General features: G+C 46.8%; 1 protein-coding gene across 1 annotated transcript; it reads left to right on the top strand.

The window, feature by feature from the left end:
- The first annotated feature begins 9,432 nt into the window (after nt 1–9,432).
- LOC142583490 (disintegrin and metalloproteinase domain-containing protein 10 homolog) lies at nt 9,433–27,269 on the top strand. Its single transcript, XM_075693977.1, has 11 exons — nt 9,433–9,502; nt 9,615–9,756; nt 14,996–15,272; nt 18,410–18,602; nt 19,711–19,904; nt 20,434–20,614; nt 22,937–23,099; nt 23,983–24,081; nt 25,811–26,001; nt 26,429–26,634; nt 27,090–27,269. The coding sequence occupies exons 1-11, from the start codon at nt 9,433–9,435 to the stop codon at nt 27,267–27,269; spliced, it is 1,896 nt and encodes a 631-aa protein (XP_075550092.1).
- The last annotated feature ends 612 nt before the right edge of the window (nt 27,270–27,881 follow it).

Here is a 27,881-nt window from a genome sequence, read left to right as displayed (position 1 = left end):
ATGGAATTAAGCCTGCGGTAGTCGACGCAAGGACGAGGTTCCTTGCCCGGTACCTCAACTAAAATGAAAGGGGAGGTATAATCACTCTCACCTGCCTCAATAACACCGAGCTGTAGCATTTTCTTTACCTCAGCCTCCATAATATCGCTCTGGCGGGGTGACACCCGATACGCCTTGGATCGTACTGGCTCTGGGGAGGTAAGTTCTATGTCATGAGTAAGGACAGAAGTCCTACCAGGCCTCTCAGAGAACAGACCTTGAAACTCTTGTAAAAGCTGGTGTAGTTCGGTTTTCTGCTCAGGCGACAGCGATGCTTTACTGATTAAGTCACTAATGACTTGATCGGTGTCTTCCCTGTTCGTCACTGAGCCTAGTCCCGGAAGCTCGACCGGAAGCTCTTCAGGAACGTTTACCATCATGCACACCACTGCTTCCCTTTGTCTATAAGGTTTGAGCAGATTACAGTGGTAAACTTGCTGTGCTTTCCGCTTTCCTGGCAGACTCACCACGTAGTTAACGTCCGACAGTTTCTGAACAATTCGTGCTGGGCCCTCCCACTGCACGTCTAGTTTGTTGTTTAGCGATGTGCGCAATATCATGACCTCATCGCCCACCTCAAAACGACGGGCCCTGGCGGTCCGATCATAATAAACCTTGGCCCTCTGCTGGGCCTTTGCCATTGCTTCACCTGACAACTCCTGTGCCCTTCTTAAGCGTTCGAGGAGCTTAAGCACGTACTCCACCACGACTGGGTCGTCGCCCCTGCCTTCCCACGATTCTCGAAGCATGCGAAGCGGAGATCGCAGCGAGCGACCGTACACCAGTTCAGCTGGCGAAAACCCCGTAGCCGCATGCGGCGCGGTCCTTAATGCAAACATCACCCCAGGCAGACACAGCTCCCAGTCAGTTTGATGTTCAAAACACAATGCTCTTTAAGTTCGCGCTCATGTCTTTTTGACCTCTCCTCAATAGTCTCAAGGCATTCCGACAGCTCGTCATCCTCAGCCTCTAACTCAAGAATAGCCTTTAGCAGTTCTGGTTTTCTGAGTTTGTCTGAGACATCCAGACCCAACTCTCTTGCAAGCTCCAGCAATTTCGGTTTGCGCAACGACTTCAAATCCATGGCTGCTCTGAATGCTACTTTCTCTACTGCCTATTATTGTCTTGCCGCAAACTAACCCGGCAGCAACGACAACCACAATTACCACCTCTGTTTCTGACACTAACAAAAGCCTGGCAAAGCTCAGAAGAAGAAAGTCCCGCACTCACCAAACCTCGCAGCCAAGAATTCAGCGCAGTCGTTCCGCTGCAGGCAACCAGTCATCACACAGGGCTCGTTGCACTGCTCCCGGATGGTCGTTGAGCTGCTCAGCATACAGTCAACTGCATATCTTCGCTGCTGGCCTCCGTTGTCGCGATCTCACCGCTGGCAGACAGTTGTTGCAATCGCACCGCTGGCACGAGTTGTTGGGAACTCGGCGCTGACGCCCGTTGTTGCACCTGGGTCGCAAGCCCCAAGGGTAGCGTTGGCCTGGCGGCCTGGGGCACAACTGGAAGCATCCAAAGGTCCCGGCAAAGCATGAGTCGACTGGTAACAACAAAACAACTTGTTTATTCTAACATCGCAAAGAGTTGGCGGTCAGGTCGACCGAAGTAGAGAGACGGGAGAGCACGTTACTCAACAGAAGAAATCGGAGCCTTCTTTTGGCGTCCGGGGGCAGCTGCTTTTATACTCTCGCAGTTGAGGGAAAGAAGGAACCCCTCTATAGACGAGCACGTGACTGTGCCGCTCGGACACAATGGGATAAGGTGGCTCATACGTCGTGTCGGCGCCGCTGGGGCACAATGGGAAGAGAAGGTGGACGCATCCGTCGTGTCGGCGCCTGTCAGACCCCCTCGCTTCACAGTTGTTGGGAGCTCCTCTCCCCGGCTGCCGCGCTTCGATAAGCGTGGGCACCAACATGCACATACACACACACACGCACATGAAGACACGTGGCATTGGAACATGCCTGGACGCGCTTGGCGGGGAGGCGTAGCGGCGGCGCCGAACGGGCCAAAATGTCTGCCGCTTTGAACGAAGCCCCCGCGTCCGTTGCATCCGCGCCGGCTAATACCGCGCGTCGTAGGCGAAACGTAACACTAGTTACGTTAAAAAATCAGAGCCCTGAATTTTTAAATAAATATTTTGTCCCCAACAATCGCTAAAATGTTATAGACTGTAAGTTTAACCAATCACATTCTTATCAGGACAGCGGTATCACAATTAAAAAAAACTGTTTCATTTCATATGTATCTCATTAATTAAGTTTGCAATTAGTGCTTATGAACTTAATCTTGATGATGATGTGTAGTGTTTTATGGCGCAAGGGCCAGGTTTGGCCAAAGAGCGCCATGAATGAACTTAATCTTAAACTGTTGAAGTAGCGCCGCGTTTTTTTTCCTCAGGTCACACACCTGCCTTGTCTGCATTGGTTACAGCAGCAAAACCCAGATGGCTCGTGCTGCCTTGTATCTGGCTAAAGCCGTGAAAGCGGCCACTATTACGACTGAGTAGGTGAACTTTGAAACTTTAGTAGCCTTGTATAGTGCAATCACCTCACTTACAGCTATCCTGAAAACAAAGTTCTGTGAATGTATTTCTTTATCTTGTGCTCAGGAAATGCAGCTCATACCGTGGTCGCAAGCATTTTTTCTTATATTTAGTATTAAAAGAACCTTACTCAATAAATGTGTGCTATTTACTGTGGATAACATTTACAGTGGTCTATTAGACGTCCGCACGTAGTGAAACATTTGAAAATTCAAATAATTTACAAAGAGCTACACTGCACCCTTTTTCTATAGTCTTGTAGTTATTTCTATCTCTCAAGTTAGATTTCGTCGCTAGCCTTGCCCTTAAACTTAAGCAATATGACTTAATATAGGAAGTGTATCATTGTGTAGTGTAGCATATCATCAAATAGAGGAACCTGGTTCATTTCTCCTAGCTTCAAATTTTTTAAACATTAGCCCTTACCGAAAAACTGAAGTAAGCCAGGCGGACAATCCTTCACCTCGGCAATCACTCTTTCAATGTCTGACCCACACTGATTGCTAAGCGGTCAATTCCGACCTACAATATTACAGCACTAACTGTCGTCAGTTGTTTCTACTCCTGGTGCTTCCTTTCATTGTGGCCCAGAGAGCTATTATGTTTTCATGGCAGAACGAGGCAGCGAAAGGGTATTGTATTTTCCCCCACCGAGAATTCTAGCTCATGCCTGTGACAGGTAGTTTAATTGTGCTGCTGTCGCGTTGCTATCGTCGTCGTTCTCGTTGATGTACACTATTGGCACTCAGGGTAGCGTATCCCATCGCTTTCGCACAGTTGTTGACTCTGCGTCCGTGTGGCCAGTACAGTTTTGGGGCTTATGATGTGCCAAGTGAGAACGAGAGGTTCAGGACGACGTCCAAGAGATGATAAAAGCGGCTTATTTACAAAATTACATGATAGTTTACATGTAGTAGCATGAGTACTAGCACGAGCATGAGTAGGAGCACTAGTACGAGCCGAATCACACTCCCGCAGAGAGAGAGAGAAGTGGTTCTTGAAGGGAAAAGGATAGGTTGACGCTATGTTCTGCAGCCCTTGCGGGAGCACGGCTCAGCGTAAACAGAGGTGGGGGGATAGTGGGAGCAAAGGAGATAAGAGAGTAGGGGGTTAAAGTGTCGCCATGGCAGCGGCTGAGCAGTCCGGCAGGAAGGGCCTAGTGGGTCCGGCAGGAATGTTAATCTGGTGAAAGGCCAGGGGACTGTGATCCAACAGGAGCCAGTTGGTTGGGGCAGGCCGAGTAGCCTGGAGTGGTTCGTTAAATATCTACTTTTTATGCCCTTAGTTTCCCCCTTTTTCTCATCGGGTAAATTCACTGTTCTTCTTGTCGGCCCACCACAATCGTTGAACCGTTCGCAATATCCCCCCATGACGTGGCAGCGTTGCACCGAACTCCTCCTGCAATGTTGAACGAACGCGACCGCATACGAGGCAACGACGTGGCAAGCTGGGAACTTGATGTAGAAGTCCCTCCCACGGAAGTCCTCGACATTGGCCCCTTTGATTATTTAGTGGTCCATTCGTGACGGTCTGTTTGTGAGGATGAGGCAACGGTAGAGTGATATTAACGGTAGCGGTTGCTTCCACGAAGGACGGCGGCTGTGGTCTCCTCGACGTGATCACCTTTGTTTTCGTGTCACCGTCTATGTCGTGTCGAGCCTCATCCAGGCAGACGCTCGTCTCGCCCGTGAGCTTTGGTTATGCCGATTTAGTAGTCAGCTCCCTGGTCCTGAGAAATCGACGATACAGCGTGAAGGGCCTTTCATAGCTACACGCTTGCCTGTGAAGGATTTCTCGTCGAGGAGGAATGCCGGGTAAACAATGCCGAACGTCAATCGTAACACGCAGGAATCATCGTCTGCCCCAGCTACCACTGAAATCCGTCGTAGTTCTAATAAAAAAATAACGGAAAGAAGTTTTCCAATGCCTAAGATGTCAGCATCCAACAAATCAATGCAGTTGCATGCACGCAATATAATACTCCATCAGCCCGAAAGCACAGTCTCACAACGCGGCAAAGCGCGCAAACAGCTGACGCTGTAAAACTGCTAATACGTGAAAGCAAATGGACTTGTTACAAAGTGTGAGGTGTGGCAAGATTGCAATTTAACGTAGTGCGGACACCATGCACTTGGCACTAAAATTCTGCAATTTTTTATTCACTCACGTCAAGAAGGTCTACGTCTCTCTGTCTACGTCAGGGCTACGTCTTCGTCGTAGTAAACAAAATAGGCTGCCTTATATCATCCAGAGGTACAGCACCGAGATCACCTACATGCAAAGCATAACTTAAGCTCTACAGAGAATTATAGCGATGAAGAAATGCGTGTAAGCGATCAAAGGGCATGAAGTAGCAATGCACTTGGCCACTTCTATTTCTTCTTTTCTTTTTCAACCTTCGTATTAGTTCGAGTTGGACGAGATGGTAGAAGACAGCAATAAGACTAGAGGCTAAAATTGGTGCAGGTGTGCAGGTCAGGACAAATAGAAGGAAAGCGCACGTCTTCTTTGTCCTTTGCGCGTGTGTTAATTTTTACCTCTCTTGCAACAGCTATTTTTCAACCTTATTTCTTTATCGAGGCCAAGCAGATTTATTGTCTGTACGAAGTTACTGATGATCCCTCCAATGCTCTTTTGAACGCATAAACTAGCTTCTTTCCTGCGTCTTTACTACTTTATCCTATCTAGCGAGTACTTTAACAAGACACCAGTGATGACTAAACCTATTGAAAGAAAATGTACACGTACAGAGAAGCGGTAGGCTCCCAGTATCTATTTTCTCGTCAGAACTTGAAACCTCAATATAAATTGAATCTAGAAATTTGCTGGAATCATATTAGCGCTGATCAGTGCTTGGTTTGGCATCCCACGATTTCACACAGGGACGTCACAGCGGAACTGCTGGACGCTTACATTGCTCACACGGAATGCCCGGATGTGGACATGTTGATGCGATGTGCAGACTCTAAGCTCAGTGATTTTATGTTAATGCAATGTAATTACGCCTACTTGCACATGACACCAAAGCTGTGGCCGGACGTCGACTTTTGGGAGTGGATCTGCGCATTTCTCATGTACCAACTACACTGGCGTGATATCTCTGTAAGTTCTATTTTGACTACATTTAATATGTGACAACAGGACATAAACAATCGTTGCAGATCTGTGCAGCGATTTCTAATACACTAACTTATTGGCCCATCAATAAACAACATGTTTATTGAAGTCTGCACAAATAAATACTATTCGCAACGAGCTGAACGACAGAAGGGAAGAAAGGGTAGCCAAGCTATCGCCAATCAACTCATGTTGAGTATGCATCACAAAAGTAAAACAATATAAATGTAAAATACGCAACGGGGACACCATCCAAACTGATTAACTTTTAAGGAACTTGAGTTCTTTATCGCAAAGAGCTACAGAAGGGGCGCTTACGCAAGTGGCTCCTAACTGAATGAACAAGCAATAAACAAACCAGGAAGTTTGTGGAAGAAAGTCAATGAGAGCCGACAAACTCGTGGATTGTGTAGTAAGGCACCTACCGCCAAGCCTGTAGATTGCAAAACCAATGTAGTTTATGCCTTGCCCACCTTTCGCGGCTACGCTTACGTAGGTCAAACGGGGCGTTTTCTTAATGAACCTTTGCGTGAGCTTGCACACAGTGTCAAAACTAAGACTGGTAGTAATCTGGATGTGCATTGTGCAAAATGTGGCTTTTCCCCCTCCCCTAGAATACATACATGTGTTGAGAAGGTACAGCGATCGGATGGCCAGGGAAATATTTGAGGCCTTTTCAATGTGGTCAGGAGCCACTTACGTAAGCGCCCCTTCTATAGCTCTGTGCGATAAGGAACTCAAGTCCCTTAGAAGTTAATGAGTTTGGATTGTGTCCATATTGTGCATTTTTCCTTCTTATAGCTTTATGTTTGTGACGCATGCGCATGAAGAGTTGATTAACCATGACTAGCCTCCCCTTTCTTCCTTTCTTTATTTCAGCCCATTGCGAATAGTACGAATTGGTGCGGACGTCAATAAACATGTTGTTGGCAGTCAGCGCTAGTCCTGTGCTCCTCTTGACCGTGTGTTTTATAGGCGCTGTTTAAAGTGAAAGCTACGGCCGATTTTCATTATGTGGACCCGCGTTTCTCAATAATTATAGGAGAGTTATTTTTGGGCGTTCAGTCGAGTGACATCACTTTGTTACGCGTAGTGCTGACGGATATTTGCAAAAATGTATTGAAAACGAAGAAGTACGTTTACCTAGGTCAGTTACTCACAGGGAACCCTGAGCATGAGAACGAAATCTACAGATGAATAAAAATGGATTGAAGTGCATACGGCAGACATTGCCAGATGTTGACTGGAAGCTTACTACAAACATTGAAAAGAAAGGTGCACAATCAATGCATTCTACAGGGACAAACATAGGGGCGAAGAAACTCGGAGGTTGACATAGAAACTCGAGAAAAAATTAAGGACCGCAAGAAAAGCGATGGAACGAAGTATGTTAGGCGTAACATTAAGAAACTGTGAGTGAGCGGTGTGAATCATACAGCACACGAGGATAGCCGACATTCCAATTGACATTAAGGAGGGGGGTAGGGGGAATGCAGCTGTGCAGGCCATTTAATGCGCAGGATGGATAGCCGGTGCATCATTAGAGTTACAGAATGGGTGCCAAGAGAAGGGAATCGCAGTCGAGGACGGCGGAAAACTAGGTGGGGTGATTAAATTAGGAAATCTGCAGGCGCATGTTGGAATCAGTTGGCGTAGGACAGGGGTAATAGGAGATCGCAGGGAGAGGCCTTCGTCCTGCAGTGGACATAAAATAGGCTGATGATTATGACGATTGAAAAAGAAACGTACGCTGAAACGCTGGCACTTGTTCTATTCTGAGTATTTTCTGCAGAGTATTCCTAGCCACCAGCGACAGTTGTCAAGGAAGCGTTGCAACTCACTGAATCACTGCCCAGTCTGCGCTGTGTGGAGGTGCTCACCTCTGTGCCTATGTTTATTTTGGTGGTTACATAAATGCCGCCACATGAACTACGCGGTTGCACAACTTCATGCATGTTTATCTTCAGCGCAAACATATCAGGCGGAACGCGATAACAACACACGAGCACTGGGTGGTGTCGCCTATCTTCCTGTTCCTCGTGATTTGTTCATGCTGTAGATAAACGTGCAGTTTCAGCAATTCCCTCAACTTACTCCTCGTCTACCTCAATATGCCCCAATTGAAATTCTGCCTACGAGGCTGAGAATCGAATTCGCGATCCCCCGCCCGGCAGTTGAAAGCCGGATCCTCGTAGCCACCGCAACGGGTATTCAAAATTTAAATTAAATTCTGGGGTTTTATGTGCCGAAACCACGATATACTTATGACTCACCCTCAGTGGGGATTAATTTTGAAAACAAGCGGTTCTTTAACGTGCATCCAGTGCACGATACATGACTTTTCGTTCGTTTTTGTTTGTTTCGCCCCCATCAAACGCGGCCGCCAAAGCCGGGATTTGATCCCGCGACCGCCGGCTTAATTAGCAGCGTAACTCCAAAGCCACTACGCCACCACGGCGGATACGGCGACAGGTATTCTTTAATGCCTTCGTGTATTCCTCTATATATGGCACTCGGTGCTCAGTGCTAATGTTTGCGGTTTCACAAGTGGTCATGTTTCTCCCCGATGTGTCTTTAAATTATTCGCTCACGAATTCTCACCGAGGTAAGCAGAATGCACTAAAATTCAGATAACAGACCACTTCCGAGTTTTTCCTTATGATCAGTTAAGCTGCGTGCGCAGGGGGAGTACGAATTGTGTTTACCGTTCAGCTACACTGCACGAAAATATATCAGCCGTCAGAAATTACAATTATGAGTGCGTCAATAAATTACGTCCTCAGAGAGTGTAATTATAGCGCCCTAACCATCACTCTTTTCAGTTCTAATTATTTCTGTTTTGTTTTTGCTCTTTTACACAAATAGACAGCAAGAGAAAAGCATCGTGCTCTAGAGGCTATTCGGCGTGGCTCACCAGATCCGGAACGTGCGTTACGTCAACAAATATTCACAGAAAGCGTTAGAGCCGCCGGCAATAAGACCTTCGCCCACTGTGGGGCAAACCTGGAGAAATAGATGCAAATAAAGTAGCTATGGCAAATATCATGTGTATATGAGTTTTCCTCCCTGTGTCCATGTTCAGATTTTGTTGCTATTATTATTCGTGCAGAAAGGTGAAATGTCCCGTTATCTCTTGCCATAACGTGTGCATTCACTTTTGTTGTTAAGTTTTAATGCTCAAGCGTGGAGGCCACTGTTTGGCTTTCTTCATGGCCGAGACGCAAACAAAAGGCGCGCATATAACTACTACTAGCTAAAAAATATAGCAGCAAAAAAACTGGTAAGCCGCTACACACTAATGAAAAAAATATTGCTGTCACTGAATGTTTTCTAGGCGGCACATAAACACACATTAATACGGAATTTAATACAACTAGAATATTCTACACACACAACAGGAGGGCAGTACAGCGTAATCGGACATGCAATAAACGTACGCGCTGCAGTAAGCAAGGTATCCCGTGCTTACAGACGTCATGTCCATACGCTACCACCACACCTTGGCTGACACCGGGTCTTCATCCAAGCCAACAGTGCGGAGAACCGCTTTAATTTCTCAGTTACGCCAGTTTTAGAAGCAACTTCTCTGCTGGTTCAAGCCGCTAGCAGTCACGTGCCCGCTTTAGAGAACGCGCGCAAGCGAGGAAACGAACCAGAAGAAGAGAAGACAGAAGAAGCAGAACAGGAATTGGCACAGAGCAGTTCTTTTTCTTGCGCCGTTCATGGTCGGCCTTGGAAGCTTCTGGATTGCACTCGCGACGCTCTCTTGTATGGCTTCCATTGTTTACTCGGGTAAGTCCACCGCCCAATGTGACTGACTTCAGCATTATCATATCTTTGCAATCAAAACCACGGGACCCTGCGTACTGCGGTCACTCGATTCGTTCTGCCCGCGCGCGCGCAGCACGCACTCTCAACGACTTCGTGCTGCTTTACGAGCCGCTCGCGTACGAGCCCATCAGCGTGGGCAGCAGGCGCTGGAAGCGCTCAGCCGCGCAACGCCAGGCCCCGCGCAGCGTCGAGTTTGCATTCAGGTCCTACAACAGGTAAGCACGTGTTGACGGCAGTGGGCTGTATCGGTGCGCAAAATTGCGGAACTTCGCGCACAGTGAAGGGACGGTTCACTTTCGAGCTATCTCCCCCGATTTGTTCCAGAGAGGTCCAGAGAGGACGAGAGGTCCAGAGGTTCCAGAGAGGACGGGTCCCTCTCGAGGCTGCGCCTCGAGAGGGACCCGTCCGCTTTCTCCGAAGACTTCACCATCGAGGCGCATCGAGGACTAGTATTGGACAGCCTGGAGCGTCTCTATTCCGGTCATGTCGTGGGTGAGCTGTCACTTGCGCTGCTATAAGGCCGCATTTCGATGGGGGCGAAATGCGAGAAACGTCCACCTACTGTGTGTTGGGTGCGCGTTAAAGAACCCCATGCGGTCAGAACCATTCCGAAACCCTCCACTACGGCGCGCCACATTATCTGATGGTGGTTTTGGCACGTAATACCCCAGGATTTATTCCTTTAAGCTACCACACTCGCAGGCGAGCTGCTCTATAGCTTAGTTTCCCCACATCAGCCGTGCTGCAGTCTAACGAGACATGTTTTCATGTTCTTCACGTTTAAATGTGCGCACCCGCCGCGATGTAAGAATATCGGCACCTCACATCTGCTCAGCAGGAGGCCTCGGGTTAGCGTCCTGTCCATGAAGACTGCGTTCCTATTAGAATTATATTCAAAAACGGCCGTAAACGTTCGTTTAGATACAGGTGACAGAATCCAAGACAGTCACATTGGCCCAGAGCTCACCAGTACAACGTCTTATAGACCCATCGTTGCTTATACGATAACGCTCATTATGATGTCTACGACAGAGGGTCTGCTTGCGAACGATTTTTCACATCAGCGAATTCGAGTACGCGCTGAGAGCACCTGTTCAAAAAATCCATGCTGATGGATCGCCATGAGTTGCCACTGAAAAGCAGTGACCACTGGACTCAGAGGATGGCGCTGCCACCCACTCTATTGTAAGGTGCCTCGATGCCACGCTTCTCCGTACAGGGTGGTGAGATGTCTGATTGTTCCGCCATATTATTGCGGGACACGTAAATGTGCGCTATGACGTACAGCGGGGACTTAGGTTCTGTGCTCACTGACAGTGTAAAAATTTATAATTCTCGCATTTTGTACGATTACGTGCATTGCGATATTTACATCTCACCTTAAAAACGGAGTTTAAACACTTACAGTAAAGCAGTACTAGAAAATTCGTGCACAGCAGAAAACTAGTCGTTTTTGCCGTGCTTTCACTTACGCTAACAATTTTGCTTCAAACACATAGTTGACGCATATGGTGTACACTAAATGTTTCAGGGGTTGTCCTTCAAAAAGACTAACGCGACTTGCTATCGTAAAGCTTTAGCTGCGTCAAGGCGTCAAAAGATATAGGACAAAATAAGGTGAGTAAACGCGGCAGCGTTACCAATATCTGAGGGTAGTGTATTCATCGAGATACAAATCGTGCATGTGAAAGGTAAGAATGATAAAAAGCATGGGACGCACACAAGAGACGCACACTATACGAGTATCAAAAAGCAAGCTTGTGGTCGCGGTTTCGATTACGGCCGTGGCTGCCCAATTTCAACCTAGGCAACATGCAAAAACGCTCGTGTACTTAAATTTACGTGCATGTTAAAGTACCAAAGGTGGTCAAAATTATTTCGAAGTCCTTCATTACCCATAATCAGATAGCGATTTTGGCACGCAAATCCACAGAATTTATTCTTTCTAATAAGTGAAAGGCAAGAGCACTATAAATATAGTGCCTAACCATTTTGTTGAGACACATTTGCCTTCGTTCCGTTATGCAACGACCCATGACGAGCACAGCAATCTAAGAAAGAGAAACATCGTGACACATCTCACTAAAAGAAAGAGAATGTTTACTGCCAGAATATAAAGGGTCATCATTTTCAAGTTTTCCGGAATTTTTAAAAATCGCCGGTTGCAGTTAACATAATCATAGTCATTTGGTGGCTTATTCAGATGGACGGACATTACTTGCATGAAAAATCAAAACACATATTCAACTAATTCTAAAAATTCACAGATTACTTCTTAGTTACTTGAAGGCACATTTAATTTACGAGTAGTATGGTGAGTTTGTAAGGCGTATCCACTTGGAACGAATTTCCAGAATGACGCCAGATTTGATATCTGCGCAATCAAACTCGTCGTAAATATGCACTGTTGTTCTACTTGCTTTTTTACAAAATTATCTTTTATACATTGAAGCCCAAAAGTAACTGGGATGCTCATGTATTTCTTTGGGAAGTATCTCGAAACTGGTGTCATCCTGCAGACTCAATTCCAGTGGATACGTCTTGCAATCTCGGCGGCTACAATTCGTAAATTGCGAAATGTGCCGAAAAGTAATTAATTATGACGTTAACTATAGTGAATCTTCGTTAATTTTTGAATACGTGTTACGATTTCCCTTACTATTATTATCCATCTCTTAGAATAATCCAGCTGAAAGACAAGAAGCATGTTACTGGCCTCAGAAGATTTTTAAATATTCCGGAAGATTTAGAATTGGTGACACCGTACAGCGGTCACTTGGGTAAAACCTGAGGAAAGCAATCCGAAAGCCGAAATATAGCTCGAACCAGCTCACGAACACGTTCAGTCTCACTGAAATCACAGGAGGCCACGCACACAAACTCGACAGCACTGACAACGCTCAAGTTTGTATGCTTACTATAACCATGAAAACAGATAAGTTCAGGTTAACGCTTGCGGCGGTTTTACTTCCATATTCCATCTCCCCTTGTTCCATCTAGCTGGTACAATCAGTGAAAGTTTAAATGCTGAGCCGCAACATGATGAAACTCCCCAAGAACATTTTCCTGACGTTTGGAGGCTCAGTGCATGGCATTTTTTGGAAATGACACATTGAGTTTGAGCAGGCTCCCCATGACCTCGATTAAGCGATTTAGACGGCAAACGCCTAGGGCGTAAGAAAATTTAATGAACACCGTTTCACACAGAAGAAACAACTTCAAACATCTTCGATGAACAAGGTTCTTGTCGACTTCTTGCTGCGTTCTGGGTCACGGGGAAATATAAGACGAGGGTGTGATTTTTCAGTTGAGCTGGTGCACAAAGGTACGCAGCAAACGGGCACGGCAGTGTATTTTTTAGCGATAAAATTGTGAAGCCCTTTTCATCTCACGTCCCGAGCCCGAAAAGTCGACTTAGAGAACAGGTGTGGCCGCATCGCTGAAATAAAGACCAGGCAACAGGACCACACCGCGCTGACCAGTGCCCGCGCATGTACGTCCTCTTCAACAAACCGGACACAATATGGCGGAGATTTGGCGCGGGCCTGGTCAAAGAGTGTCACCAGCCCGAAAGGCGGAAAGCGGTGCTGACATCGAGGTACCCTACTTCATTGAATCAAAGTAGACTGTCGAGTGGAGATTGTTTCAAAAAACGCAAAATTTTATTTAGGGAAAAGGTTTGAGGACCGAAAGGTTTCAATCGCGGAAATGTGCTGTATGCCCCAAAGTAAATAATAAACGAGAAGAAAGGGGGTTAACCAAGGGGCCCGAGTTCTTTTTTTATTATTATTAGTCATATCATAAGAAGCCAACAAACACTGGCACCAATGACAACACAGGGGAAATTACTTGTGGTTAATAAATGAAATAAGAAAACGATAAATTAATGGAAACTAAAGTGAATGAAGAAGCAACTTGCCGCAGGTGGGAACCATACCCACAACCTTCGCATTTCGCGTGCGATGCTCTACCAATTGAGCTACCGCGGCGCCGTTTTCCCATCCACTTTCTTGGATATTTATGTGCCCTAGTAGAAACCTGGGAGTGTTAGCCAGCGCCACCACACACATACCTTCGCGGCGGACGTGGAACGTCCTTTTTTGCCGAAGGCGTCACGAGAACGTGATCTTTTTTGGGTGAAGGCAAGTGGTCAATCAACCCACATATGCTACCTGAAAGGATCAATGTTGCCGCATTCGAGACCCTCGTTATGTAATAAACGAGAAGAAAGGGGGTTAACTGAGGGGCCTGAGTTTTTTTTTTTATCAGTCATATCATAAGAAGCCAACAAACACTGACACCAATGACAACACAGGGGAAATTACTTGTGCTTTATAAATGAAATAAAGAAACGATAAATTATTGGAAACTAAAGTGAATGAAAAAACAACTTGCCGCAGGTGGGAACCGAACCCACAACCTCCGCCAAATGCGAAGGTTGTGGGTTCTTTCATCCACTTTAGTTTCCATTAATTTATCGTTTCTTTATTTCACTTATTAAGCACAAGTAATTTCCCCTATGTTGTCATCGGTGTCAGTGTTTGTTGGCTTCTTATGATATGACCAAAGTAAATAATCTTGCTTAAAGTTGGTACTATTGTGCCTAGTAATGTCCGTCTCAATAAGCATTTTAGTTTACAAGACAAAATAGGGCTGACATTTTTTAGACTTCAGATTTCTTTCTTGACGTTCAGAATAAGTTATGCAGCATTGCCCAATCGACTGCGTGAGGTCGTGCGTTCGAAATGGGCTGCCGCTGGTTACCAAAGCGCAGAGAACACACACGTCCCCCAACATGCCACTCAGCTTTTCTTTTTTCTGTGATGATCCGTTCGGATGAGGCACCTGCGAAATCGAATTTGCCGTCAAAGCACTGTGTGCACGAACCATCTGTACTTCCCAGTGGAGAATTTCATTTTAATCTGTACACTTAAAATATACCACACGATATACTACTAACTACTCGTTCAGTGCATAGCGACGGTCTCGACTCTGGCAGCCATTATACTTCCAGGTAACATATGTAGATTTGTAGACCAGTTGCTTGTTCTTAAGTTCGCGTACTACGTGACGCCTGCTATTAAAACTATATTCAACATGCACCGCCATGGTCAATAGCAGTTCTGGCTAACGCTCGCGGGGCCAGATCTAGCACACATACCTGCACAACTGCACCATAACGTAGACAGGATGACAGCCGCCACTGTGGTTAACAATTGATAGAGCATCGCACGCGTGATGCGGAGTATGTGGCTTCGGCTCCATCCGGCAGCAAGTAGGTATAGTCTTTTCCAACACTTCTAATGCTCTTTGCCGTATAAGTTCTGCATGTCAGTGTAATCCACAGTTAATTCCCTCTATGCTTTTCTTGGCTTCATCTTTTGTTGGTTTCATGTGGCGACTAACAAAAATCGAACCTCTTGGTTATCCTTTTCGTTTCTTGCTAACTTAAAGGTCGCATAACCTACGCTATTATCCAGGGGCGCCTGACAGCCGCGTGGTGGGATCGATCATAAGCGGCGTGTTCAGCGGCTGCATCTCGCTACCCCGCGAGGGCGAGGTGTTCTACGTGGAACGCGCCGGCCATTTTACCCAGGACTCGGCCCCCTTCCACTCGCTCATCTACTCGGCGCGAGACGTCAGCTTCGCCGGTGGACGTTGCGGCCTTCATGGTGCCACCAAGGATGTCATGGACCGAATACGGCGCCAATACCGGCGGCACCAATCTCAGGTGCCTTGAGACCAACCACCACTGAAATTAAACAGGGCAAAAGCAATAAACCCTTCAGCTACATATTCTAAATGCCGATTCCTTGGACACTTTTAGTACACTCCTCTGCGACAGCCAGCTATCGATATGCCCCAAAACTTCACTATGTTAGAAGAGAAAACGTTTGAAGCATGATATGTGAGAAAATATACCTGCAATTCGCTTGCGAGAACTAGGCCCGTAGAAATGGACATTAGAGGAACGGGGTGAACGGAGGAGGATGGCATTCCGGCAGTCAGATGAGTTTGTACGTTGTTCGGTGCGCCCTTTTCAGATGATGCAATCAGAAAGCAGCAGTCAGAACTTCAATAATTAAAGCTTATTCTGGCTAACGCTCGTCGCATGTCGTGCCAATCACATACAAACTCAGCATTTTAAACTATGATGTTTTTCAAGTGCACACTGCAAAGAAATGTCGGTTAAGTATAGTAGAAGCTGATTGCCTCATCGGTACTCCAGCAGACTTTGTAAATGTGGATTTTGCAAGTATCGGCTCGTTCGGCTGACGATTGAGCACACGATCATTAACTATACGACTGCGTAAATACCCCTTTTTGGCAACAAGAATCTCACCATACAATATTAAATCTCTCTATATGAGGCTTCTAGGGCGAAATTCGTCTCTATAAGGATTCCACACGCTGTAAACCACCGCGAAATTACAGGGTTGGAAGTCTTTGTTCGTTAAAAGTTGCTTTACTCACTGAGAAATGCTCACTAACGATGGAAGAGCCACCACATTTGTATTTGACAGCTCGCTCAAAGAGCTACAAAATCGCACTACATGTAAAATGTTCCAAAATTTCATGGTAGCAACACTAAACTTTTGAAATACATGAAAAACGGAAATGATGCCAGCAGAAGAGGCGCAAAGCCAAAGAACTGAATTCACACCACCGCGCGTGACTCAACAAATGCCAATTCTAACAAACTCTATACCTCCCATTGTTCTCTGAGTGATTGAAGGACTACAACGTCAGGCTTAGTTTGTTCAAAACACTATGGTGTTCGGTAACAAGTTTACACTTGATGATTACCGCTGATACTTTAGCTCGAATAATGCTAACAGCCGCTCGCGTTTGTATAGTATAATTACTTGTTACGAGGTCGGCAAGTAACATAACTTTAGTAAAATGCTCAGAAATACTACATGTTCACTTCATGTTGTAAAAGTTACAACAGTAGACCTGGCGTCGCAATTACCTAAAAAGTTTTGCTCAGACTTAGCTTTAGATTTGAGAGAAAATAGCGGAAGCACCCTAAATCGGCAGGCTATTGCCATTATTTAAGACAGAAAAGAGCCTGTTAGCATTAAAAGTACACATGCTAAGCTTTATAACAAAGCTGACGCGATTACAGTACGGTACGTCAATTGTACATTCGTTCAGGGGTACAGTCTTCCTCGCAATAGCGTAGCTTACTTTCGTGGGCCTTACAGCAACGCCGTCTAAAGCGTTCGGTGATGGACCTCGACCTCGAAACAACGCCGATGACAAGCGCGATTCGAAGGAAGCTTGCGGCCTATGGTTCCGGCATTCACGGTCGAAACCTCTCGAAGACGCCGTCCAACCGCGGTGGCGTCCGGGATCCGGAGGGTACGCTTCGAAAGACGTACGTTCAGCGCGTGTATAACCTCGAGATCGCCCGTGGACCACACGCTGTTCGAGGCAGTGGCATCCTAGCAGGGAAACGAGCATGACAGGATTCTCAGGGCCCGTCAGGAGTTGACCAGCATGGTGTCAAAGCACGTGAAGACCGTCTCGGAGATCTTGGGAGGCACAAACTTCAACGGTATCACCGGCATCGAGTTCGTGGTGCAGCGTCTCGTGGTAGAAACAAGCGCTGGCCATGTGGCCAGTTGGCTCCCACATTTGGCTTTGACATCCGTGCCGCGTTCCGTATAATGAGTCTTCTTCTTTCTAATATCCATTAGACAAGACGTCGATGTTGCGTAAGAATGCGCCACGCGCATATTCCGGTGGAAATGTGTGGCAGAAATCAGGAATGTACAACTTGACTCGAAAGGGCACTTAAACGTTGAGAGCTCTACGCACCAAACGCGAGTGACGTGAGGATATTTCTTGTGAAGTATAACGGCTAATCGAGGACAGCTTCTTTTCAATCTGCGCGCAAATGCCGACGATTTCATCCAGGATATTAAAATCATTCGGCAAGTTCTTCAGTGGCTACTGAGCTCTACAGCCGAACTTTGAAAACTTTTATGATCAAATCCTAGAAGCGCCGGCCGCATTCCCATGAGTCGGCTCCATGCTTACCCTTAGGTGGATGTAAAAAAAAAAAAACACAGGTCGTCGGTTAATCAGAACTCTTATGTTAAGGTGTCCCTGATATTCATCAGTGCTGCTGAAGTGACATATCCCAACAACTACTATTTGTTTGGCATGGACTTGCATATAATTTATTCGCAGGCTTTCGCCTAACTGATTCATACGGTCTATGGCACAATTAACTCAAAGAAACGCTATACTCACACGAGGCGCAACTTGAACTACGTCAATCATTCAGTGTACGGTAGATCTACCGCACTCATACAGACACATGCATCGCGAAGCAAAATGTATCTTTTTTCTTTTTCTTCGAGTCGGCGCACATTTTGACAAATGGCAACAGTTTGCTAGCGGTGGCGGCACGACGTGCGTTACACCTATATATCCCACTCGGCGGACACGTGCCTATTCTGCGTGAAGCGCATCGTCGTCTAAATTAGATCTACGAAGCGTTGAGCAAGTTCGCGAGTGTGTTCACTGCATCCATGTATCATGGCTCCTGCGAGCAGCCCTGGCCGACGTCATGCATACTTTTCTTCTATTACTACTAGTACAGACTGCGTCACCGTATTACGAGCGGAGTTTCATACATCTCATTAATTTTTCTGTGGCCTTGTTGACTGTTGAACGTTTATTTAATAAGAAATATATAGCGAATAACTCATACAAAATGAAAGAAAATATATTTTTCTTGTGCCCTCTTCATCTTCTTGACAGGTGAAGCCACATTAGGCAGCTTTCTTTGAGCATCTTCAGTGTTTTGGAAATGGTCGGGCAACCTGTTTGGACCACTCTGTCGGTGTCATACAGATCAACGACTCCAGCGTGTGCGAGGGACCGGCGATCCAGACAAACCCCTTTTGCCAGGACAGCCTAGACGCTCCCCATGCGCTGCACGAGTTGTCAAAGATAAACCACGACGGTTTCTGCGCTTCGTTCCTGTGGACCCACAGGGACTTTCCCGGAGGAACGCTGGGCCTCGCCTACATGGCTGAACCCGATGGTGTGTACCGCATAGTAGCACACTACAGCAGGGTGTGCTCTGAGCACGTGTACCTATATAGACGGTTTTCTTTTCCATGTAGGAACAGGCAATAATCAATTATGTGAAAGGGCGGCGTCAAAATGTCGGTGTTGTTCCGTAACCAAATGCAACCCTTCTTTTATAGCTATATTTTGATTAGAAATTTCATGGAACTCCCTTCCCAACTGACAAACTTCGGCCATTGTTTATGTCGTGCACGTTGTCACCAGCCCTCTTCGGGCAATTCTGGCTAGCTGATCTGCACCTGTTTTACTGGCCCGTTGATAGTCGTTTAAAAACATTATAGTTGAATTTATAATGAAATGTTCCAAATTATATAAACCCGCAGCTGTGCCCTGAGTGAATAAATAGTAAGTACGCGGTTCACACTGTCAATAAGTGCTCTTGCGTGCAGCCGGTGACATTGAGTGTGTTTGAAACTACTCAACATATTCAAAGCTGGCGACATGTACCTGCAATTCAGATTGACCATGTGACACGGACACTACTGTAACGAATTGCAATATGATCTTGCGTAAACTTCGGCCAAATCTCACGAGCGCTTTTAGCTCACAAATCGCGCAATGCTCCAGATCATGCAGCGATCATGTGGACCCGGTCACCAGACAGGGTCATCGCACCACACAGCTGACATCAGCCAAGCTACACGTCGATATGGTTGTTTTGGCGCTCTGCAACTCGATCATTGGGGCCGTCTGCTGCGTTAAAATGAAACTCTGTTTGCCGGCTTAGTACTTTACATTATGAGGTGTGTGATATATGAAATACTTCGCATGGATGTGCTTACAGTTTGACGAGGAAATAACTACTCATCCGGGCAGATGACAAGTGTTCCTCATACAAGCCTTCCATCACACTGTGTTTCCCAAAGGAGGCACTGCACAGAACAGGAGCCGTACGCCTGTTGCTTTACTACTCCTGAGACACCATCTAGATGAGCATTTACTGAACCCTTCTTTTGTCAACGTCAAAGAAGCTCGGGAGGAACGATTTCCGGTCAAACCTACTGGGCTAACTGGGCTTGCATCAGTACAACCGCAACATTATTACATGTATACGCACGCAGGTTTCTCGGGCGGCATATGTGAGCAGTTCCAATCCGGAGGCGGCATAGTAGTCGGCACTGGCACCACGGGCTACATCGGCAGACTGAGCCTGAACACGGGCGTGGTCACCTTTCTCAACAAGAACATGCGTGTGCCGCAGAAGGTCTCCGAAATAACCTTTGCCCACGAGCTCGGTCATAACTTCGGAGCACCGGTGTGTCCTCAATCGTTTTGTTTACGCCGTTGCAAAGGGAGTAACTCAACGCCACCAAACAACAGAAGGTTTTGCGTCGGGTTAGTTTGTTCGGTAGTATGCACGGTTGTGGAAATTAGCGAAACAGCGCTTAATAAGCAATTTCTGCCGTTTCGTTAGCTTTCATCGCTTCACGGAGGACATACCCTGAAACGACGTCTGTACACGTAACGCTAGCACTTGTATGACACCCGAAAAAGCGGTCCGTGTATTTAAGGACCAATATGGACGTTCGATAGACACGTTCGCTGGATCGAGGCTTACTATGAGTGAATTTCACTCGTCGATTCGGAGCAGTTTTTCTTTGCACCGTTCTAGCGAACGCGTGTTGAAATTTATTTACGAGCTATATAAAGATGCGATATTATGTTCAAGTTATAGTATAACCATCGGTAGAAGTTGAGATCTTCAATGTAATTATTCAAGCGAGCTTTCATCCTGAACTTCAAATATTCACACATCCTTACTTTTGTGGGTCCCATCCGGGCAGCACGACATGCCTCCAGACTGTGTCCCCGACGGCACAGGCGGTAACTTCATCATGTTCGCCAGCGCCACGCGCGGCAACAAACCCAACAACCTGCGCTTCTCCGTATGTAGCGTGCGCAACATATCGGCTGTCCTGATGCAGATGTTCTCGCAGCTCGGGTCCCGGCCCAACTGCCTGCAGGGTGAGCTTAACTACCAGACGCCTCACGCAATGCTTTCACGAGCGATTGCCTTTTCATTTCGTGAGCTTCAATTACAGCCCATCCTCCGCTTGCCCATTGCAAGAAACCAGGGACCTTTGATCCCTGTTTGGGCCATTCTGGGAGCACAGACAAAATAGACTGATTTATGGAGTTCAGCGTTCCGAAGCAAAAAAATACGGTTATGAGAGGCTCCATAGTGGATGGCACCGGGGCAATTCCGGCCACCTAAAGTCTTTTAACGCACACCTAAATGTAACTACAGGAGCGCAATTGAATATATTGCCCCCGTGAGAATGCAGCCACCGAGGTGTAGCATCCAGTCCGCGATCTCGTGCTTCGCCGGAGAATGCCACTGCAGCTGATCCGCTTTGGATATAGATACTGGCATAACAAATACGAAATGTACACTGTGTGCTTCAAATAGTTTACAAAGAAGTACCCAAAAGGATTTCTCGTTGCGCAAGCAAAACGTTTAGCGACAAGCATTATTTTCTATTCCTTACCTAAGTGGCCACTCTTGTCAACAATTTCTTGCAAACAGTTTCGTCCTATAGGTATGAAATATCCAAGTGTAATATAAATGCGAGAAGTAATGTAACTGCACACATAAATCAGAGATTCCAGCAGCTTGCGAGATTGTTTTAGAGACGATGTAGACCAACTGTTATTACATATTGCGAGCGCTTTTAGCACACCTCATCCTTTACAACTGTATATAATCATCTTCAAAGATGATCATCATCATCTTGGCGGGTTCTCACTGCGACATCGCCTAATTAAAGCGTTCGGTCTGGTTTCGACCTTCTAAGTGGGGAAGGTTTTTCCTCGATCCCAGTGCCGTATCAGTTTCCCGTTCTCCCTGGGGCTGTGCTCAGGCCACCGGGTGCCCCCACCTGCAACCGAGATGTTGTACTCCAGCGGCTCTGGTTCTACTAACCCTACACCTCCTGCAACTCTGAGCACGCCAGTTTAAACACGCAATAGTCGTCAGCATGATCGCCTGGTCTTCGCTGGACTCTGTGGTGACGACATTGATGAATGTTACGATAACTACAACACTGCCAGCTACTATAACAAGTGAAACGTCCATCAAAAGTTAGTAAACGTCGCCTTCTACCTCACCCACGTAGCGGAAACATTGTTCCTCAACCACGAACACTGATGTGCTGCATTTACGCAGAAGATCTGACAGATATTCGGCACTACTGCTGACCGATCTGATGTCGCTAAAAAGAAGCTTGCCGACCGCTGCCAACACAAAATCGATCGTACACTTCCTACACTGAAGAGGCCTTGGCGTTTTCCCGACGGGCCAGTAGCAACATAACGGAAGCAGAACACATTTGTCACATTTTCAAGTAAATCAGCCCCATAGCATTCAACGTCCTGGTAGTTCAAAATCCCACTTTAGTTATTTACATCACCGCTGCATGACAGCGGCGTGATGAGCTTCGCTCCCTTAGGGTACTGCGTCCCTACGACATTGGGCATCTTGCCGGCGAGGGCGATGTACCTGAGCAACGGGCTCTCATATGCACCATTATGCGCGATGAGCATCATGGTCAAGATGAGACGTTCCCGTCTGTTGCCTCTCACCAGTACACACCTTCTGGACTCCGTCAGATCATCAGCGAAGAAGCGTTGTCGCTTTCATTCGTACACATTCGCACTATCCACAGCCCCTTCGCATTTTCACCTACGTTGATCTTGCCTTGCAGCGGCCGCAGCTGCTGCCGAATTCAACGTCTTAGCGGGTGCTGGCTGTGACCTCGCCTAATCAAAGCGTTCGGTCTGGTTCCATCTCTTAAAGATTTCTCCCATTGCGGCAGGTACATAATGCTTTAAATTCTGAGCTGTCACTAGCTACCGTGAAATACCTTTCGGCGATGCTCGTACAGCAAAGCGACCCCTCTTGGTAGCCCAGTGGCTATGGCGCTGCGCTGCTGAGCTGGAGGTCGCGGGTTCGAGACCGACCGCGGGAGCCTCACTTCAATAAGGCCATGCAAAAGCGCTCGTGTAACTAGATTTACGCGCACGTTAAAGAATCCCAAGTGGCCAAAATTAATCCCGACTCTACCCACTACGACGCGCCTCATAATCAGATTCTGATTTTGGAACGGAAAACCCAGAATTTATTTTAACGCGCCAGTGGTAAAAATTCTATCTGTGGACAAGAGTTTTTTTGGCGGCGGCTGAGTTTTTAAAGGCAGCCTACAGAAATGAACTTGGCAAAAGAGTCAATTTCTAAGAAAATAGGCTTAAAGTCCAATGCAACGAGTGTTACCTGCCGCGCATGCGCAGAGCCCCAAGGCCCCTTCTGCGGTAACTCCATCCGCGAAATGAACGAGGAGTGCGACTGCGGCTACGAGCGCCAGGACTGTGGTGCCGACGTGTGCTGTTACGCGCGCGAGCACGGAGAGATCAACCGCAAGCCGTGCACGCTCAGGCCCGGAGCCGCTTGCAGGTGAGGGCATCGCGCACGACCCCCGTTGACGTGCATAGCTTTTACCCGGCTGTATCTCTTAAGAAGCGCTAAAGTGGTTGGCTTTACTACAGACCGGCACCTATCTAAACGAAGACACGATCCAGCGCGCAAGGAAAAGCGGGAAAGAGGGCCGATAAAGAAAATTTACTGCACATATAGAACGCTGGTTTTGAATTATATGAAGACCAGCGTTCTATCTGTCCAATCGTCTTTCTTTCTCTGCGCTCCTTTCCATCTTTTTTGTTTTTTACGCACTGGACCGTGTCTTGTCTGAATTCCAACTAGCCAACTTTCTGCCTTAAATAAGGCACATATCTACCCCTCCTCGATAGTGAAGAGATCTAGGCCCGGCAAAAGTTTGTAAGGACTCGAATTTGAGACACGTGTACTTGTGCGACGTGACCAGCTGCGTTAGGGTTTTCTAAGACATTGTTACTAACAGCGGGAACCTCTCTCCAACTGGTCAGGTTGACGCCACTGAAATGAGTGCGAACCCGAGAAGCAAACGTAAATTTACAATGCCGTGCTGCTCTGTGGTGCCTGATGCCGCATGAGCCTCGCCAAAACAGTAGTGCGCTAAAATGAACATTCCTAGGCCCCGCACAACCTTCTACAGTATATACTATAGAAGTTACCCGCATATCATTCTACAGAAGGTATTGACAGAACAATGTCATTTCCTTTCAAAGGCGCTTTCTCCAAAGAATGTTTCGCCACCCATCGTTTTATATATTCTAGAGATATCATTGAAAGACTCTAGAGTACAGATTCAGTAGAGCGCGCATAGCTTCCTCCGTGAAGCGAAAGGGTGCCAAGCGAAGCATGCACTTTTTCTTTTCTTTCTTTTTTTTTACAATCGCAGTCCCAGTAACGGAGCATGCTGCAGCACCGACTGCCGCTTTCACAACACGTCGACGGCATGCAGGCCTGAAGACGACTGCACCTTCGAGGCCTACTGCACGTATCCTTCTTGATGATGCTAAATTTTTCAGTATGCCTCATAATCAAATCGTGGTTCTGGCACGTAAAACTCCAGAATTCACTAATGGCAAATTTCAGGGCAGCACATGTTCTATGCGGAAGATCGTTTCACAACAGAGCTCAAAAGGTATCCGCAACACCCCCGTCCTCCCTTTGGCTGCGTTCCAGCCATTCCTTATTTTTTGCGAACACATATGCGATAGTATACGAGTCAAACTGCGCCAGTCAACGTGAAAGCCACCATCTGCAACATCTACAACGAACATGACATTTCGGAGTTATTTATTGCGGGAAGTGCAGGTCCAAACCTTCTGAGCTATATAAAAATACTGGCAAGTGTCATAGCGTCATAAATAATACAGTATAATGCTCGATTCTACGAACAAATTTCGGTACCCAGCAGGAGGATGCATTCATGACGTCATGATACGTCGGCTTGCTTCGTTCCTGTGAACGCTGCTTCACGTGCGTACAGCCAGAAGAAATGCGCGCCCACCTCTCGTTTATTTTTCATGATAAGCAGCGTCATCGAACGTGGTCTCAATGCTACATGACCACAGCAAATCCCACTCTGTGTCATGACATTACGATAACGTGGACAATACTAAACGCGTTGTTTCTCAAGGCCATAGTAACAATTTATATATAGTGTATCTCAACGTTCAGACTATAGCTGAGCGTTATCACTATACAAGCGAGAAGCGTTTGGCATAGTTTCTACCGCTTTGAAAAATGTGTCTAAGTACTTCTCTGAAGATCCACTACGCCGTATTCGAAGCCGATTCTCCGATTGTGCGTGGGTGTGTTTGAAGTACCGCTGTGCGCACAGCCATCAAAATCGAACCATTGCACCATCTGCAGGAGTGCACGTGATCGAAAGATTACCAGGTGAACAAAAATCAAATAAAAAGATGCAAAAGTATCAAAACGCGAGCTGTCAGTGAATTTTTTTTTCAGACTGTTTACGAGCCTTTACAGATAATTTTGTCAAAAGCTCGCACGAAGGCAGGACGAAACAGAGGCATTCCCCACCACTAGCATGGGCGCAATGGCCTTAAATAAATTATTATTTCGCGGACGTTATAAAAGACTCTACAATACGGACAACTGCTCCGCAGACGCTTTTTTTAAGCTCGTGGACACCGATTTTTACACATTTCAAATTACACCAGAAACGATAAGAAAATAATCTTCTGCTCATCCTTGAAGTCCCATGCACGTAGTACCATATATAAGTTGTTTAAAACCGGTGGCAACAAGGTTATTAAATAAAATTGATACCACTCTGGGTACAAGGCTGTCGTATTGCCAACGACGACGAAAAGCACCCGTGTAGTACATTTCAAGTATGCCGAGACGGTAATCCAATCGACGAAAAAAATCAACGCAACGAACCGCGCCACGATGTTATACATCTGTGCGTATATTTGTGCGTGCCTAGACCATCATATACATGAGAGGTGGTCATTTTCTCCAAGTGGGTATGTATTAGTGTAATTTCATCAAGTAATGGGTTTTTGAAGTGCTTAAGTAATCGGTTATCACAAAACTAATTATGAAAGGCATTGGCAGCTGCAGCAGACGACAGGCGTACGCCAACGCTGCTCCATGCTGGCAGTGACAGGCATTTACAAAAGTGAAACACCCCATTCTGACCAATTCTCCTTCGCACTTTTACCGCCGTGCTGTCCTTGACCCCTGTCCGCCAGCGGCACAAGCGGCGAGTGCCCTTCGTCCGACTGGAAGCCGGACGGCACGTTGTGCAATCATGCCACTCAGCTATGCGACGCCGGCGAGTGCAGTCAGTCCGTTTGCCGCCTGTACAACCTGGTCGACTCCTACCTGACCGGGTCATACCTGAGCATGGAGGACATGTGCCTCATCGCCTGCAGAGAAAACGGTGCGAACTCGCCCCCGAGGCGCTATGCGAACTAAGGGACACGAGGAAATACTGCCTTCTTTTTATTACCAATGCCAAGTGTCAGTATGATCTCAAAATCGCTCTTTTCCGTATGCTTTGAACGCCTCGATAAATGCAATTTACCCGTATTGCATTACCTGTCTTTATTTCACAGTAAGCTTTACGCTCCGGCTTCGCACCCCCCCCCCCAAATTTAGATATTCAGCAACCTTAATAAAAAAAAAAGGGCGCGTGATTCGAAATTTAACATCTGTATCGGGTAGCACAAAAATTTTGATTTATGTCGTCAAACAGTTGCCAAAATAACAGAATTTTTGCCATTTCGTTATTCTTAACACTGCTTAACATTGCCGCAACTGTAACGCTTTCTCCAAGGGGACTCGTCCTGCGCGCTTGTTACGTGCAGTGCCGGGAAGCGAATGCAAGGAGGCGTGCAGCTTCGAGCGCATGCGGGACTTCTGCGGCAGGCGCATGCAGCCGGGCGCTCCGTGCTACGACCTGCAGGGATACTGCGACGTTTTCCAAAAGTGCCACCTCATCGACGCCCAGGGTTTGCTTTCCAGGCTCAAGCGACTCGTCTTCGGCGGCGAGGGCATGGGCAGCGCACTTGTGGTAACATATATGGCTGCGGTTCGTCCCTGCGATAAAAGAACTGTTCGCGAAATTCCGCGTAACGCCCTTCCCCCCACCCCCCTACTACCTCTTTCTCATGTGTTTTAAGTTCTGCCAGCGAAGCGTTTGCTTCCATAGTTCATTCTGTACGTGCTGCAGACTCGCAGATGTTTCACAAGCTCTCCTCGACTTCAACGTTTTCTTTGACTCCTGAGCAACTTGATTCCCTAACATCGCTCATTGATTCCTGAGTCATATATTTATAGCTACCACGTTTGATCTCGCTAACTATGGTTTATTTGACGGAATCGGCTGACTACTACTTATAGCCAATTCCGGCTCATCCTGACTATATTTACATAAGGGCATCTGCTGTTGCCGTGGTAACATTCTTCGTTATAGGCACGCATGTAAGTCTAAAACACAAACATCCCTGGACGTTCTCTGTCACGCAGCGCTACTGGTACCTGACGCTGGTGGCGGTCGTGTTGGCGGGCGTGGCAACTGCCGTGTTCGTGCGGGTTTGCGCCGTGCACACGCCGAGCACCAACCCGCACCTGCCACCGGAGAGGACCATCATGTCGAGTGCCCGCCATCCGGTCGCCTTCATCAAGGATGTGACGCGCTTCTCCTGAAGAGATATAAGATTGGGGAACCCGCTCCGCATCTCTGAATGTTCAAGGCGCTATATTGGGTTGGAAAACATTTCTTTCAGCGGCCCCCCGCCCTTTAATCAGTCTAGAATAACAAGCTGCTGTCCTCCATCCCCTCGCAGAAAACAACCGCAAACTATAGAGGGACGACCAGCACTAAAAATTTGAATGAATGCGTTTATTCTCAAGTTGTACTTGTCGCAAGTTCAGTGCTTACAAACGCCTTCTTAAGATTGCGTGCTGTTGAAGATGACTAAAAGGATATACCCGTGCGTGCTGTATAGGCGAACAAAACGTAACATAAAGCTACTGCAACGGCAATTTGATTACCGGGGACAGCTCTTCTTCGCGGGAAGGACTGTGACTGAGATTTCAAGCTTTTCTAACGTTTCCACTTGGGGTCAAGTGATTATATTTGCTTAGCATGCATGGCTGTTTTGTCTTAACTGGGCAGCCTTCTGTATAAATAAAGAAAACGAAAGAGAGCAGATGTAAAGACACGCAGTGTGCCAATGTGTGCGGATATTTTGTTATTGTGTTCGTTAGGTCGCAACTGACTGCATTCAATAGAGCACATGAACTTCATGGTTTTAT

The sequence above is a fragment of the Dermacentor variabilis genome, chromosome 5, assembly GCF_050947875.1.
Source record: "Dermacentor variabilis isolate Ectoservices chromosome 5, ASM5094787v1, whole genome shotgun sequence".
NCBI classification, from domain to species: Eukaryota; Metazoa; Arthropoda; class Arachnida; order Ixodida; family Ixodidae; genus Dermacentor; species Dermacentor variabilis.
Note: the sequence above shows the minus strand (reverse complement) of the source record. Positions and strands in the feature narration are given on the sequence as shown.

Bases quoted from the DNA above. Each gene is read 5' to 3' on its own strand.
- LOC142583490 (XM_075693977.1), top strand. From the start codon at position 9,433: ATGGTCGGCCTTGGAAGCTTCTGGATTGCACTCGCGACGCTCTCTTGT. The intron at 15,273-18,409 runs GTGCCTTGAGAC...GGTGTCATACAG, and splicing joins ACCGGCGGCACCAATCTCAG to ATCAACGACTCCAGCGTGTG. The intron at 23,100-23,982 runs GTGAGGGCATCG...TTACAATCGCAG, and splicing joins AGGCCCGGAGCCGCTTGCAG to TCCCAGTAACGGAGCATGCT.